This window comes from Perca fluviatilis, chromosome 9 (assembly GCF_010015445.1).
Source record: "Perca fluviatilis chromosome 9, GENO_Pfluv_1.0, whole genome shotgun sequence".
NCBI classification, from domain to species: domain Eukaryota; kingdom Metazoa; phylum Chordata; class Actinopteri; order Perciformes; family Percidae; genus Perca; species Perca fluviatilis.
The window spans coordinates 30,403,101-30,418,029 of NC_053120.1; the positions used below are offsets into that span (position 1 = coordinate 30,403,101).

The 14,929-nt window shown below is 39.2% G+C and overlaps 1 protein-coding gene across 1 annotated transcript; it reads right to left on the reverse strand.

Moving 5' to 3' along the window:
* Positions 1 to 35: 35 nt before the first annotated feature.
* LOC120565664 (divergent protein kinase domain 1A-like) lies at positions 36 to 10,827 on the reverse strand. Its single transcript, XM_039811586.1, has 5 exons — positions 10,561 to 10,827; positions 3,311 to 3,445; positions 3,067 to 3,174; positions 2,796 to 2,972; positions 36 to 1,638 (listed from the first exon to the last, which is right to left on the reverse strand). The coding sequence occupies exons 1-5, from the start codon at positions 10,612 to 10,614 to the stop codon at positions 826 to 828; spliced, it is 1,287 nt and encodes a 428-aa protein (XP_039667520.1). The 5' UTR covers positions 10,615 to 10,827; the 3' UTR covers positions 36 to 825.
* Between the last annotated feature and the right edge of the window lie 4,102 nt (positions 10,828 to 14,929).

Here is a 14,929-nt window from a genome sequence, read left to right on the forward strand (position 1 = left end):
TGTATAGGGTAGTTTTGTGTAATTAAACCTCTCAATAGTTAAAAATGGTTTATAGGCTGATTTTGGTTATCATAAAAAAAAAAATAACTTGTGCAATGAAATCATTTCTGCAAACATACCTTCTAAACAGACATGTCATTTGTCTGAGGTAGTTGAATCAGAGCGTTGAGGTGAATCAAAGTTGAAGGGTAATTTTGGTATTTTTCTACCTGGACTCGATTATCCCATGCTTTGACTAATTTAAACGAAAGTGTTGAAATTGGTCCAGTATTGGGTGAGGACGCTGGGCTCAGATTGTTCTAAGTGTGACAACATTAAGGAAAGGACCCCTTACAGAGAGACCTTTCTGTTAAAGAGTAAGATCTTTTAGTTTAATGAAAGCGCCAAACTCTGCAGACTCTATTTTTAATACTTTTAATGTATATAGAGCCAGCATATTTTCACATGTAAATGCATGAATTAAGGGTTTATTTCAAGCATACCAGGGTGGTGATTGTTGGAACATGGAAAGACGAACTAAAATGGCTTTTGATAGTTTTGTTTTCATGTTAAAGGATCTGACTCTAACATAAAGGTCGACCTCTGTTGGGATTCTTTCGATAATGTCAAATTCATTGGTTTCCCATTGTCAGGGTTTTAAAAAAAGTTCTCATTTTGCTCCAGTGTATATTAACAGTTTTCTTGTGATTAAATCAGAAAGTGACATTCCTTTACAACTGCTTCAAGATAATACACGTTAAGATAAGGGGAGTCATATGCTTGTTTCCACAGTGAAAAGACTAATATAAAAAAGTAATCTTTGTGCTTCTGAGAGCTTGTCATTTATTAGGAGTCTTTTGTGTGAGAGATTTTCTTCCATAGCAAAGTCTTGAGATTGTTTAGAATAAGTGAGTGCTCAATTTCCATCTGTTCTGCCGAACCTTTCAGTGCAATGCAAGCGTACAGCTGCTTCTCAAGCTCCTCCTTGACATCAGATGGGGCACCTCTCAGAATGTAGTCCTTGAGTGCCTCACAGCCTTTGGCTAAGTTTGGCCTGGTGACCTCGGGTGTGCAACGGTGCTTGGTGAGGTCACAGGAAGTGAGGCAGTCTGCCCCGTAAAGACAATCCTCGTCCACATCGCAGCGTTTCTGCCTAATGTTTTCTTGGAAAATGGCTTCAGGAACAATGTACCGTGCATCCATCACCTTCAGGTCATGCCGATCATTGTAGCCAAAACTGGTGGCACTCACATCGCACATGAGGAAGCTGCCGAAAGTGCCATGGAAAACGTCCTCGACCAGTTCCAGCAGTCCAATGGAGATCTTGGCCTTGTGTGGCCAGGAGGGGGTGAACCATTGGTCCATGCTGCGGCGCAGACCAGCAGGAATCCACATCTCGATGATCCAGGGTAGACTGATCCCGTACAGGGGAGAGTATGGCACCTTTTCCATCACATACAGGTCTCCACAGAAGCCCAGTAACTTGGGTGTGTGCTCTCTGTCTTGCAGGACTAATGCTAACAGGAATTCATTGAGCTGCAGCAGTGCCCAGGTAGAGCGAGCCTCGGGCAGTGAGATATGACCATCTTTATTGGCATCTGTTATAGACAATACTTGGGTTGCCAGGTCAGCAAGGTTGGCCTGATCCCCCACTTTAGCCTGTAAATAAAGAAACGTTTTAGGACAAAACTTTAATTTAGACTCAATGTTGGACTTGATCTAGTGTTTAAAGGGCAACTTTGATTTTTTTCAACAACAATCTTTGACATTGGTCCAGTATATATTAAGACCGCTGCAGTCGAGCAACGAGGTACAATGTAAGTTATTGGGCAATTGCGCATCGACATGCTCAGATTATTATGTGTGTGTCTGACAACTTTATGGAAAGGATCCCTACAGAGGTGAGATCCTATTTATTAAACATGAAACGCTATCGCCATACCCACCAGACTTTAAACAGTAATTTTATCATTGTAAAATACACTTGACAGAAACAAAATAAAACTATCAAAAGCTGTCTAGATTCTGCTTTCCACTGTTCCAACAATCACCATTCTGGTTTGGTTGAAATAAACCCTTAATTTATCCATTTCATGTGGAAATATGCTTGCTCTATTATACACGCTAATGTTATTGTTTATTTAAATAGTGGTGGGTTTGGCGATAGTGATTTTGGAGGTCTATCTCTGTAAGGATCATTTCCATAATGTTGTCAGACACTTAGAACAGTAATCTGAACACGTCAGTGTCAAAAACAGCACTTTTAGTGGACAAAATTGATAATGCACATTTAAAATATGTGATTACATTGCAAAATTCAAAGATTCTTGTTCATATTAGTCACTTAGACACTAGTCTCGCATTGCCAGACCTTCCTACACAGCACTGCGCAGGAGGGTCTGGCTAGTCCACACAGTATTCTGGGATGGGAGAAAAACGTGCTATGGTTTATTCACATTTCTTTAGACCAATCACAATCGTCTTGGGCGCAACGGTGCCTCTGCAAAATAGCCTCGGGAAGAAACTTGTTTTGGTGAAACATGTACGTTCAAAGGTTGTTTTAGTTGTGCAACAGAAAACTCAGATTGGACAGATAGTCTAGCTAGCTGTCTGGATTTACCCTGCAGAGATCTGAGGAGCAGTTAACCACAGTGCTCATAACTCAACCAGAGTTTAGAATGCCAACACAAAGAAAGAGGAACAAATGTGGGACATTTGGCAGAATTTCCAGCAGCACCTGAACAATCCCGGAAATGAAATATCGTCGATATAGACTACTGAGAAAAATAAAAAAAAACTTTAATGGGCTTTCTGACCTTAAGGTGGTTGAGGATCATCTCTCTAAACTTTTCCACAGAGGTCCCCTTGGTGGGCTTGTTGAAGACCAAAGCCTCCTTCCTGGGCTCCATCTCGCTTCCCAAATCATAATGAGGAGCCTCCTCCATCTGGCACTTAATGACTCCCTCCAGGTCTCCCCAGCTTCCAGAATACACCTAAAATCAACAAGGTGGGCCTGAGGTGCAGCTGGGTTAACAACAACCATACTGGAGAGCAGTGTTTGATAAAAAAAAACAACTGACCACTGACCTGGCTGTTAGGCTTGGCAGTGAAGCACTTCCCCAGGTAAAGCGTTTCTTTCTTACATAGGCTGCTGCAGGCCGAGCCGTCAATGACTCCTTTCCTGTATTTGTCACACTGCAAAATACAATGGAAATATTGGTATGGTGCACAAAGGGAACAAAAAATAACTAATATCAGGAGTAGAGAATATAGGACATATATAGGCAAGGCCTGGATGGGTCTAGGAATATGATATAAGTACAATACTCACGATTGAATTTTTGCAGTCGTGCCCACGACACAGCTCTGTGTAGGACGAGTACTCAACATAAACTATCCAGCTCCCCACAAACAATGTCAGCCAGGAAAAGAACAGGTACTTCATGTGCAGGTAGGAAAATTTGGCCTGTTGAAAACATATTTCAAAGATTTTTTTAACACTTCAAAAAAATAAAAGCTTGAAAAGTACATACATTTTTTTTCAAGATTTAATGAGCTCATGTATTAAGGTTCAGTGATATATCTAAATGGAAAACTGCGTCTGATTGTTACTCATTAAATCATTTGCAGTGTATGTTTCAGTGCATTTAACTGGCCTCTGTGATGGCATACATCATAATGGAGATTAATGAGAGGATGGGAGTCATGCTTGTCCCTTCTTTCATGTGAACAGCACACAGCGTGCCCTTACCATGAAAACAAATTGTAGCAAAGCAGTGACCTTTGCATTAACCGGAATATTCTTAGAAGCAATGTTAAGTCTGGGGATGTGCACAATACATAACTGGGAAATAACCAATTACCAAATTTTTCCCACCGTACTTCCAGGCACTTGTTGTGTTGCAGCAGGATAACAGTAAGCAGCGCTCTAAAGTGTGGCTTAATTTAATGTTGAAAAGGCCTCGTAAAACTGTAAATCACCATTGAATCGAAATAAAATGTTCCTCTTATCTGTGAAATAAGCATGTGACCCATTTCAACTCCATCCCTAAAAGAATCGGAATCGAGAATCAATAAGAACCGGAATCGAAAGGAAGAATCAGAATTGTTAAAATCAAAACGATGCCTGACCCTAGTGCTCAGTATGTGGTCTGTCAACCTTACAAAAATATCAAAACCTTTAGAGATTACAAAAGTCCATGTAAAAATCTTTTAATTCATGTAAAGTAATTTGGCCTATGTGTAAGGGAATAGGCCAGTTAGTGGATTACAAATGACTTCCAAACTGAGTTGTGTCACAGAGTACATCATTAATGTAATTGCTTCTAAATAGGTGCTCAGTAATTACCAGCAAATGATGTTGTGGTCTGGCACAGCAACAGTGGAACATTTAGAGCAACTCCAGACTCATTACCTTGTCTTTTGATTTTCCTTCTAATTCCCCAGCTGATAAATACAGTCTGCTTACATCAATAATGGCATTCATTAGTAAAAAATGACAGAAATTTTAGCAGTCCTACTATTAATGATTCTTGCATCAGTGGTTGACAGTGATGGACTCCCCCTGCTTCTACACTCTGCTGCCTTTCAGTTCCAATTTTCTTTATTTCTTTAGGTCTCTCTATCTCCCTCCCCCTTCTACTTTTTCTTTCTGTGCTCCATCTTCTGGGATCTTTCTGACCCAACTTTACAGTTTAACACAAAATAGATTGAAGCAAAGAGCTTTGCTCTTTTCCTATTCACTCAACCTGATAAAAAAGCAAACTTAGAAACACGAGATGTGAGGTTATTTTCAGTATTGACAGAGATTACATTTGTATCTGCCTCTAAATGGATCTTCAATCCATTTTCTGCTTTTGACACCAGAGATAATACAGAAATCAAGCTTTCAGACAGCCTCTATATGTCACTCTGTAACCTAATTTCTCTCCATGCAGTGGTCGTTAATCTCATGTTAGGCTATATTATCCTATTGTTTTGAGGGAAAAGCACATAAGTATATTTGGTTACACTTTACTTGAAGGTATCTACATAAGAGTGACATGACACTGTCACGAATGTGTCATAAACATTATAAACAAGTTATACGTTTATGACATAACGCTTCTGTCAGTAAGTGTCATTCGGTTTTTGTCATGACAAGTTATGGTTATGGTTAGGGTTAGGGTTTATGTGTCATGACAGTGTCATGTCACTCTTATGTAGATACCTTCAAGTAAAGTGTAACCGTATATTTTTTTGCTACCAGTAAGGACATCAAGAGAATCTCTTTATTTTCTTTTCTATTTCTGAGAATTTAACAACCTGATGAGTTTACACTCTGTAGTTACACACATTTACACAAAACATTGTATTTGAAGGCTAATTCTGATAATTGTAAGACTAAATATCTTCAAACCGGCATTAATCGATTTTGTGGCCGCTTGGGGGCAGCACCTCAAGCTGTGAACACAAAATTGATGTACAGTATTTTCACCATATAAAGTTGGTAAATGTGTTAGCAAACAGTATCCAATTTACACATCTTAAGGGACTTATTGTAATTGTTGGGGCTTTGTAAATTATAGAGTGTGTTCTAGACCTACTCTATCTGTAAAGTGTCTCGAGATAACCTATGTTATGATTTGATACTATAAATAAAATTCAATTGAATCTAGTAGATATGGGTCCACATTATTTCTATGATTGTAAGCCCATATACACTCTCCTTTTAGCTCTGTTTTAGCCTCTTCCAACTTCTGAGCTAAGTATCTGGCTCTTAGGCTGCTAAATGCTTCACTATGTTCACCAAACAGTTTGCTGACTGTGTCTGTCTGCTGTTTGGTATTGGGCTGGTAGTGTACAGTGGGTTTATCAGATCTTTTTGCTGAAAACAGCTGCCCACTGTGGATGAAACAATAATGATCAGAGAGGTGAGACTGAATTGAAACCGTAAAGTTATGGGCCACAAAGCCAGAACAATGTAGGCTGTTCTCATTCACTGTTCAAACGTATACTAACAAAAAGTAATGTACTCCTGTAATTCATATATAACCCACCTAATCATGAGCCAGGACGTGCAGGGCTGCCTTTAAGGAGGAAGTCAGGTGATGTAATATTTACTATAAAGAGCGACAAAGTCAGTGTAGGGAGGTCAGGGATGGATGGGTCAAAGAAACACATGATGTTGACTTATTTTAATGTTGTTATGTAACAAACATAACATAACAATATTTTTTTTAAACCTAAACAAATAGTTTTGTTGCCTAAACCTAACCAAATAGTTCAAACATATTTATTTTAACCCAAACCACAATCTTTTCCTAAACCTAATCCATAATTTTTGTAAAATGTCATCACTTTCAGACATTTGTGTGAAATGTTGTCATAATTAGCATTAGAAGAGTTATGGCTCAAAACTTATTTTGTGAGGTCACAGTGACCTAGACCTTTGACAATCAAAATCGAATCAGTTCATCCTGGAGTCCAAGTGGACGTTTAAACCAAATTCAAAGGGAGTGTCACTTCATCCTCTACTCAGGACACCACTCCATTATATTTTTACATATACAGTATAATGTTCTGAATATCGAGACAGCCCCTGAAATTACTTTCTGACTGCTGATTTTGCTGTATATTAAATAAGTCTAATTGACAGATGTCTATATAATGTGCATACATATCACCTTAAACACCCCGCAGAAATAGTAAATGATCCAATTATCAATGACAAGCGATTTAACTAGTGCTATATAAATATGATTTCTGCAGCTTTATTTATTTATTGGTTTACTTACAAATCTGACCGTGCAGGCCAACAGCAAATGTATCAGCAGTGACCACACAAGCGCTGCCAGTACCTCAGATAGATTTTTCCGTAGTTGAAATGCATCAACAACAAAAGCATCATTGAAATAACACTCTACGGGGAAACAAATGTATGGCTGGCCTTTTTCTAATCGATAGTTTGTGGCTTTCCTTTCAACTCTGGCCGATGCATTTCTATCTTTGGGATTATGTATTGACCCTTTTTGAAGGGAGAGTTACAAACATGGCTAATGAGGTAATATTGACAGTGGCTGCGGTGACAGCTATTAATTAGGGACTGACTGGGAACTGTGGCCAGTGACGGACTGGGATAAAAAAACGGCCCTGGCATTTGCAACACACCGGCCCTATTTTTAGTTAATAACCTCGCTTGAAAATTAGTAACTCTGCCTAGTGGGGAATCTTTCCACGAACCTTGCCATAGTAGAATCTTGAATATATGTGGCTGCATCCATAAAATAACTTATTATCAGTAGTGGCCCATAGGGGTCCATAGGGGTCGGCCCTTCTCGCATTTGTCCAAATTCCAGATGGCCAGTCCGTCACTGACTGTGGCCATGTGCTGGGGTGGGCGGAAAGAAACGGTCTGACTTGATCTGGTTGAACTCCTTCCTTTATACCCACCTACATACCTGCCAGGGAGCCTGTGTGCCATTTGAAGTTCTGTTATATACAAATATATACTGTACGGTTACAAAGTGCTACCTGATGTTGAACTACTGAGGCAGAGAGGAGATAAGAGCTGATCAAGAGCAGCACATTACTGTTCTGACACTTGTTTTTGCAGCATGCACACCATTCATCCATTATGTATGATTATAAAACTATCCCTCAGAGGTTGTCGGTTAATGGGCTGCTGTGCAGAGCCGAGAAAGACATGAAAACACAGAAACAAAAGATGGATTGGACTGAAGGAGTGAATAACAGCATATTCATGAAGAGTTTGCCTGATATCACTGACAAATATAAAAAACAGCCATACTCCGTGTGTAAAATGTTAAGAAAAGGGCAGATAGTAATGCGCCATTGGCAGTCCAGCATGCCTTGTCACAGATTCTCTGAAGGTAAAATGAATGTCTGCACAGACACTAGAAAGATCTGACTCATCACAGTCCAGACAGCAGGCAACCCCCTGCATCTCACACACACACACACACACACACACACACACACACACACACACACACACACACACACCACCACCCACACCTCAACCCCAACACACACGCACAAGGCACGTATTTCCATGCTGACTCAATACTGCGACATTAACACATGTGAACATTACTTTATCAGCCGTCTGTCATGATGCTGTAAATCTAACATCAAGAGCATGCAGGTCACACACAATACATTTAGGCATTTGTTATTCCTGCAAGGTCTGCAGCTTCCAGTCAGGGGAACCACCCCCATTATTTGTAAAAAAAAAAGAAGAAGAAGAAAAAAAAAAAAGTGATGTAACAATTCCTGTTAAATATGGGTTACTTTAAAGGTTTCTGCCGCTAGAGGTCTCTCAATCACAACAATAACAAAAGATAGAGCAATGTCGTCATTGCAGTCAGTTTTTCCCGTTTACGATTTCTTCAGTGTTCATTGTAGAGGAGGTTTTTACCGAGAGCCGAATAATCCGCAGAGGTCTCCTCCTCACCTAAACAAATGGACCTAGTGATTTATATCAGTAAAACATTGACTATAGTAGTTTACAGTAATGTTAAAAAACTGTGTTTCTCCAACGCTGTTCGGCACATAGGCGGAGGGGCTGGAGCCGAGCTGACGCTAACATTTCCTCAGCTTATTTCTCGGATAACCTTTGATCCAGATGCCTGTAGTTAAAATCCCTCAACTGGTTAACAAATGACCAAATTCTAGTGTGTTGAAAAAATTGTGGCTTAATACTGGTTAAAAATTCAATTTATGACAGCTTCTGGCAGACAATGCGCAATTGGGCAGGCTGTTCTAGAAGGGATAGGACGACCAAATGACACGGACCGTGTCCTTGATCAAGATTTTTCTGGGTTTGACAATTGTTGGAAACATTTGGGATTATGTAACAACTCAACAAAATGTTTTTCTAGTCTTTTTTAGATGTTTATATGCGGAAAATGTACATATAATTATTAAAATGTAATATATGACATTAATACATAACGTCAGTGAACAAAACTACAACAAGGAGCCTTTAAATAGAAAAGGAAATAATAAAAAACTAATAATGTTAACATGGCTTGGTAATTTGTTGAAATATTAAATTGCATTTCAAAAGCTTACATTTTTACAAGCAAAGCTCTTAATGTACTTAAAATCAGTCTCAATAGATGTCACTATACAGCCCCAGCTTGATTTATGGACACTAAAGTTATCAATTGGCACTACATGAAGAGACAAGTTATCTTTTTATCATTTGTGAAGCGAAATAAGCATGAACAGGAAAATTGTTCTCAATCAAACATGTTTGTGTTAGGCTACAGATTAAAATAAAATAAATTAATCTGGATAGAACACAGGAGTTGTCAGTTTTTGTATTTCAGTGGAAATAGCTTCACTCCAAGGATCAATGAATGACACTTCTTAAGTTGTCACTGGAAGGCTGTGGTGGCCTAGAAAACTGAGCAATGCTGGTGGCTGTCCCTTGAGACTGGCTGTTCTTCCCTCTATTCACTGCACTTGACAGTTTTTGTCTCTAACATGCAAGGACACAGGCAGGAATCACACATGCAGCAGCTGAGATGAGACACTATGTTCGACCAAAATTAGTGCAGCAAATGGCTGTGGCCGAAGGTCTCAAAGATAAATCCATTAGCAAAACATTCAGTCGGAGTAATGTGATGGTGCAGAGAGGCACGTTTACTGTACTACATCAGTCAGCCAGAGAATGTGTTCAAGTTGACTTTCTATAAATGATCTAACTCTGTGGATCCCAAGACCTCCACATGTCCTTGAGGGGCTTCCCTAGCAGAGTTTAATTTTACTTATGAAGAATGCCACTGTGGGCTTCACCTAATTTCACTCACATCAAACTGTTATACATGGGAGGGGGGGGGGCGCAGACTTAATATACAGGGCCCTCATGTGGGGGGCCCACAAAAATACTCAAATTAATAGTCGTGGCTGCAGGGAGGGGCCCACAGAGAATACCTATGTACAGGGTCCGGAATTTGGTGCTACGCCCCTGCTGTTACATAATGTTCTTCAACAAGATCAGGATAACCAGGGCAGCGCATGTCAAATACAGGTTTATGATTTAATATTTTTATGAAACGTTTGACAATGTTTTATCCAAGTGAATGGTGGTAAAGCATTTCTTGTTCTGTGGTGCAGAAACCCCCCAAAATGCCACAGAAGGACAATAAGGAAACAGTGAATGGCTCATGCATTGTCAGGTGATGATAAAGTTTTCCAGCCTCTGAAACAGTTTATTTTGACTGTAGCCTACCAGCTAGATGTATCATGGACGTGGTTGCTACAGCAACGGGAATCAGGAGGATGGTTGATTCCTGTCGAGCCGTCGAGCATCAAGTGATTTTATGATTCAGTCTGAAAAACCTATAGGTCTACTGTAATGCCTGCAAATTAATACCAATCCATATGCAATATGAAGGTCAAATGATAAGAAGAGTAGGCTATAATATTAATAGTATCAGTCGCACCGTCGCATACAGTATATCTACCAGTAACATGAGTGTATAGGCTACAGATAGCCTATAGCCTACATAAACAGAGCCTGGGTAGATTCCTAATTGGACACCAGAGTAAAGGGGATTCCCAGAAGCTTACCTGGATGAACAGAGGCTTTCTAAACAACCCCCATGGAAACAGACCCCTTGCCATGGTAAATGAAGAACATCTCACAAAAGCTGTTGAAGGAAGAAATTCGGCGTACACTTCACACGGTACCAGGCAACGCCTATTGGACTAAACCTGGAAATATTTCAAATATCGGCTTAAACATAACTAATTCCGTCGGCAGCACCGTGAACATGGATGCGGCGACGCGGCAGACTGAGTTGCGCGTCGGCTGCAGCGAAGTGAGGCTCATATTGGTTTGATCACTTCTGGGGCGTTTGACCAATTACAGAACGAGAATGGGTAACAGTTTGTAACCTCAATGTAAAAATATAGATTAGGTACTGACTACAGGCGTGCTGGGGTTTCTCTAACAACAATCTTGAGCCTTTAAGCAGGCTAAAGTTGCGTTTTTATGTTATATGTTTAGGTGGCAGACAATTTGGTCATGTGTTTGCTCGTTTTTTTTTAAAGCCTATATTAGGCCCCCTATTTCTTTCTGTGAGACAAAGATTTTACATGTGAATTTAACAATTTAAAACATGGGAAAAATGTACTTTATACTAACTATAGGCTATGCCATAGATATATTCACACCAGAAATTCATTCAAAACTCATACAAGTAGCCTATTGCAAATCCAAATGTGCTTTACAATATTGTAAACGCAAACTGCTTCATTCCAGTCATAACAGTAAAACACATTTCCTTAAAAACTTTATTAAAGCTGCTCAAAGCATTATTTTTTTATCAACAATCGATCACATAACTACATGATGATGGATCAATGAAGGTACATTTCCAGGATAACTGCCTCACATACGGCGCAGCAGGATGTTCTGCCGGATGTCCCTCACCTTCTGTGTGTTACCGTTCTCAAACTCTGTTCCCTTCAGGAAACAACAACAAACTTTGAGCTAGCAAGCCATACGCTGAAAATGGGAAGTTTTGAAGAGAATATGTTTACGACATTTACTATCTAACTGAGACGCTTGGCCAATTGGTGGGGATTTGCTATGGACAAAATATACACACAGCGATTCACTGGTAAGATCAAATTACTTTTAACCATGTACCCAGCTAATTGAAATATCTCATGTTACTGTATAAACTGTACTGTGAACAGTTGACTTCAGTTAATATTGTATGCAGAGTTTTCTTTTGCGGGGTGCAAATGTTCCACCAAAACAAGTTCCTCCTCGAGACTATTTTGCAGAGCCACTGCGTCCAGAGCTTAGTGCCACCAAATCTTATTAAGTTTGACCACAGTTGTCTAAGATAAAGATAAAAATGTACTTTATCATGATGTAAAGATGTAGGGGAACCTATATTCTAAGGCACAGATGGAAAGATAATTCTGAATTCTTGTAGTGATAGTGAGACCGACTGGCTTACTAAAGCTAAGCAGAGCGTTAACATTTTGCCCTGCTACATTTGAAAACAAATGGCCGACATATGTTACCTCAATTCCCAGGAAAACTGTCCTCAGGGAAGATTAGTAATGTTGTGTTGGTTTAAAAAAATAACACAAAACAGTGGCAGGGTTGGCGCAGTGGGTAGAGCAGATGCACATATACTGAGAGGTTTATTCCTTGACGCAGAGGTCCAGGGTGCAAATCTGACCTGTGATGATTTCCTGCATGTCTTCCCCCTCTCTCTCACCTGGCTGTCCTGTCAAATTAAAGGTGGAAAATCCCCAAAAATAACCTTTAAAAAAATAAAACATTTCAGACAGACTATCCCAGTACTGGGAGATGAGACAGAAAGCTTGAGGGGTTCTTTAGGGACATGTCAGCTGACAGAAGCTGTCAGCTCCAATACCACAGTGGGATCATGAATCACATCATCCTTGTTGTTTTGATTTATATTTTTATTATTCATTATATTTATAGGGTTTAGCCTACATCTATATTAAATGCATGTCTTTTCTTCTGCCATTGAATCTAAACAGTGGGGGAACAAAGGGTGGACAGCATCCTCTTCTTTATTGCATATTAATGTGACTTATGAAAAGCATATCACATTTTGTCTATATTATGTCTTGAGTAAAGGGACCCTAAATTTGTAAGATTTCAAAAATTCTTGCCCTATATATTTGAAAAGACTTCTGTATTCGATTCTGCAGATCTCTTAGCATTTTGTAAATGAAGAGATTTCAACAGCAAAAAGTAATAGGCACTCATTTATAAAGCACATTTGATGCATTATCATCCATCAGAACAAACAACAGTCTAAGTTTCTGTGATTGCATTTCATGAAAAAGCATTGCCAAGTGTGAAAAGTTAGACATGACAGATGTGTTGCACAAGACTAAAGAATGCATGTAGCACAACAGAGCTGGGATAGCTGCATTGCTAAGTTTCTTTTAAGATAGAACATTAGAAGACAGGAACAAAGCATCATATGCTGGGAATGTTGGATTTGCTGGGAGAGGAGATTACAGTTTGGAGGAGAGTTACATGAGCCTAGAGGAAAGAAACTGGATGCAGATAAGGTATTTCCTGCGATTATGTAATGCTGATTACCTTGAGGCACTTTAAGTGGGCAGATAAAATAAATATTTCCATAAAAGAACAAACAACAACCTTGCTGATGGCAGAGAAATACTGAGATTGATGGGCTTCAGATATTGTCCTCTTTGGATGCCTGGTACAGATTCACAATGTCTAATATAATGAAGGCCTTCTCCACAATCTTTCAGATTAATTACCACTGGAAAACATCTGCAGAGAGTTCTATGCCTACATCAGTTTACCTTTCATTAACAACAATAATCCCCGTTTAGTCTTGCAGCCCACACCTGCTCATTACCTTGTCTTTCCATTAACGTGCATCACAACCCAGTAAGTAGCTGAGATAACAAATGACAGAACATCTGTCACACAGCCCACCAGAAATAATATTAACATTTTCTTATCTGGAACAGTTTGCATCTGCGCCAGAGTTGAAGTACTCAGGATTTTATCTCAAGACAAGTCAAGACCTGGGGGGATATCAGCTGCAGGGATATCACTAACATGCCTGTGCATTGTCTGCTTTATGTGTTAACATCATTACTGGGATTGGATTTAAAACTTCCTGCTTCAAATGCAACCAATAATTTGACTCATTTATAATTTGAAATGTGTTACTATTGTTGACCCCCTCTCCCCGCCCCCTTAACACGCACCCCAAAGAAAGTGAATGTGGGAGACAGCAGAAGATGCTCTGGCTGTCTGGGACACATTACAGTACATTGTCACATTATCATTAACAGAGATCGTGGACAATCCTGAGGCGGTTGTTTGTGACAGTTTATATGTGAGGTTGATAGGTCATTTTAAACTGAATATTATTTACAAATAGAAATATAGAGAGCAGACAGACTCATGAGAAATAAATGATGTTAGTCTTCCCCCTCATGGTGATACTCCTGTATTACAATTTTATGGCATGTATCCAGCTTTCATAAGTCATTCTGTGTACAAAAGACAAGGACATTCATAATGTGTGGGAGTGGGTTCACGCTCAAGAGCTAGAAGGATGCAAGAGACATTTTTTCCTGCAGTCGCAAATCTTTTTCAGTGATTCTTGATTTCAGATTTAGAGACACTTCTAACTGCTAGTGAGGAGGGAAGAGGTCCAGTAAAGAGCAAAGTAAGATTACCAGACCTTTAAAGTCTGGTGGGGTGGTGATGGCGCAGTGTATATAAGACATGCCTTTGGTGTGGGAGACCTGGGTTCGAGCCCAACTACGATACATCTGCCAATGTGTCCCTGAGCAAGACGCTTAACACATAGCTGCTCTAGAGGCGTGTGACCTCTGACATATATATATATATATATATATATATATAGCAATTGTAAGTTGCTTTGGATAAAAGCATCAGCTAAATGACATGTAATGTTAAATAATAAATCTGATGAAATTCTATATTTAGGCAAGTTTTTGTATGTGTGTCCAAAGCCTAATATATCTTACTGCCTGCTGTTTTAGAAAATGATTTGCCCTTTTGTTTTTTTATGTGAGTATATATCCTTAAACAATTTTTAATTAATTTACATATTCTTCAAACGAGTTTGCGGCTAAATTGACAACATAAGTATTTACTCAGCATACAAGATACGCTTCCTTAGAGGCAGACATTTTTCTAAAACTGGTGGTTTAGTCATTCAGTGTTCTCTATTCTGATAGATTTGATGATTTGAAATAATTTACACACCAAAGATACATGTATTTATGAAACAGCATTTCTGTAAATATGCTGTACCATTTACATAACAGATGGTGTACTTCACTTTGAGAGTGTTTTATGTAAATGTGATGACTAATGTGTTCATGATGAGCCTGTGGAATTAGACAGTGAAATGTTATGTAGAGT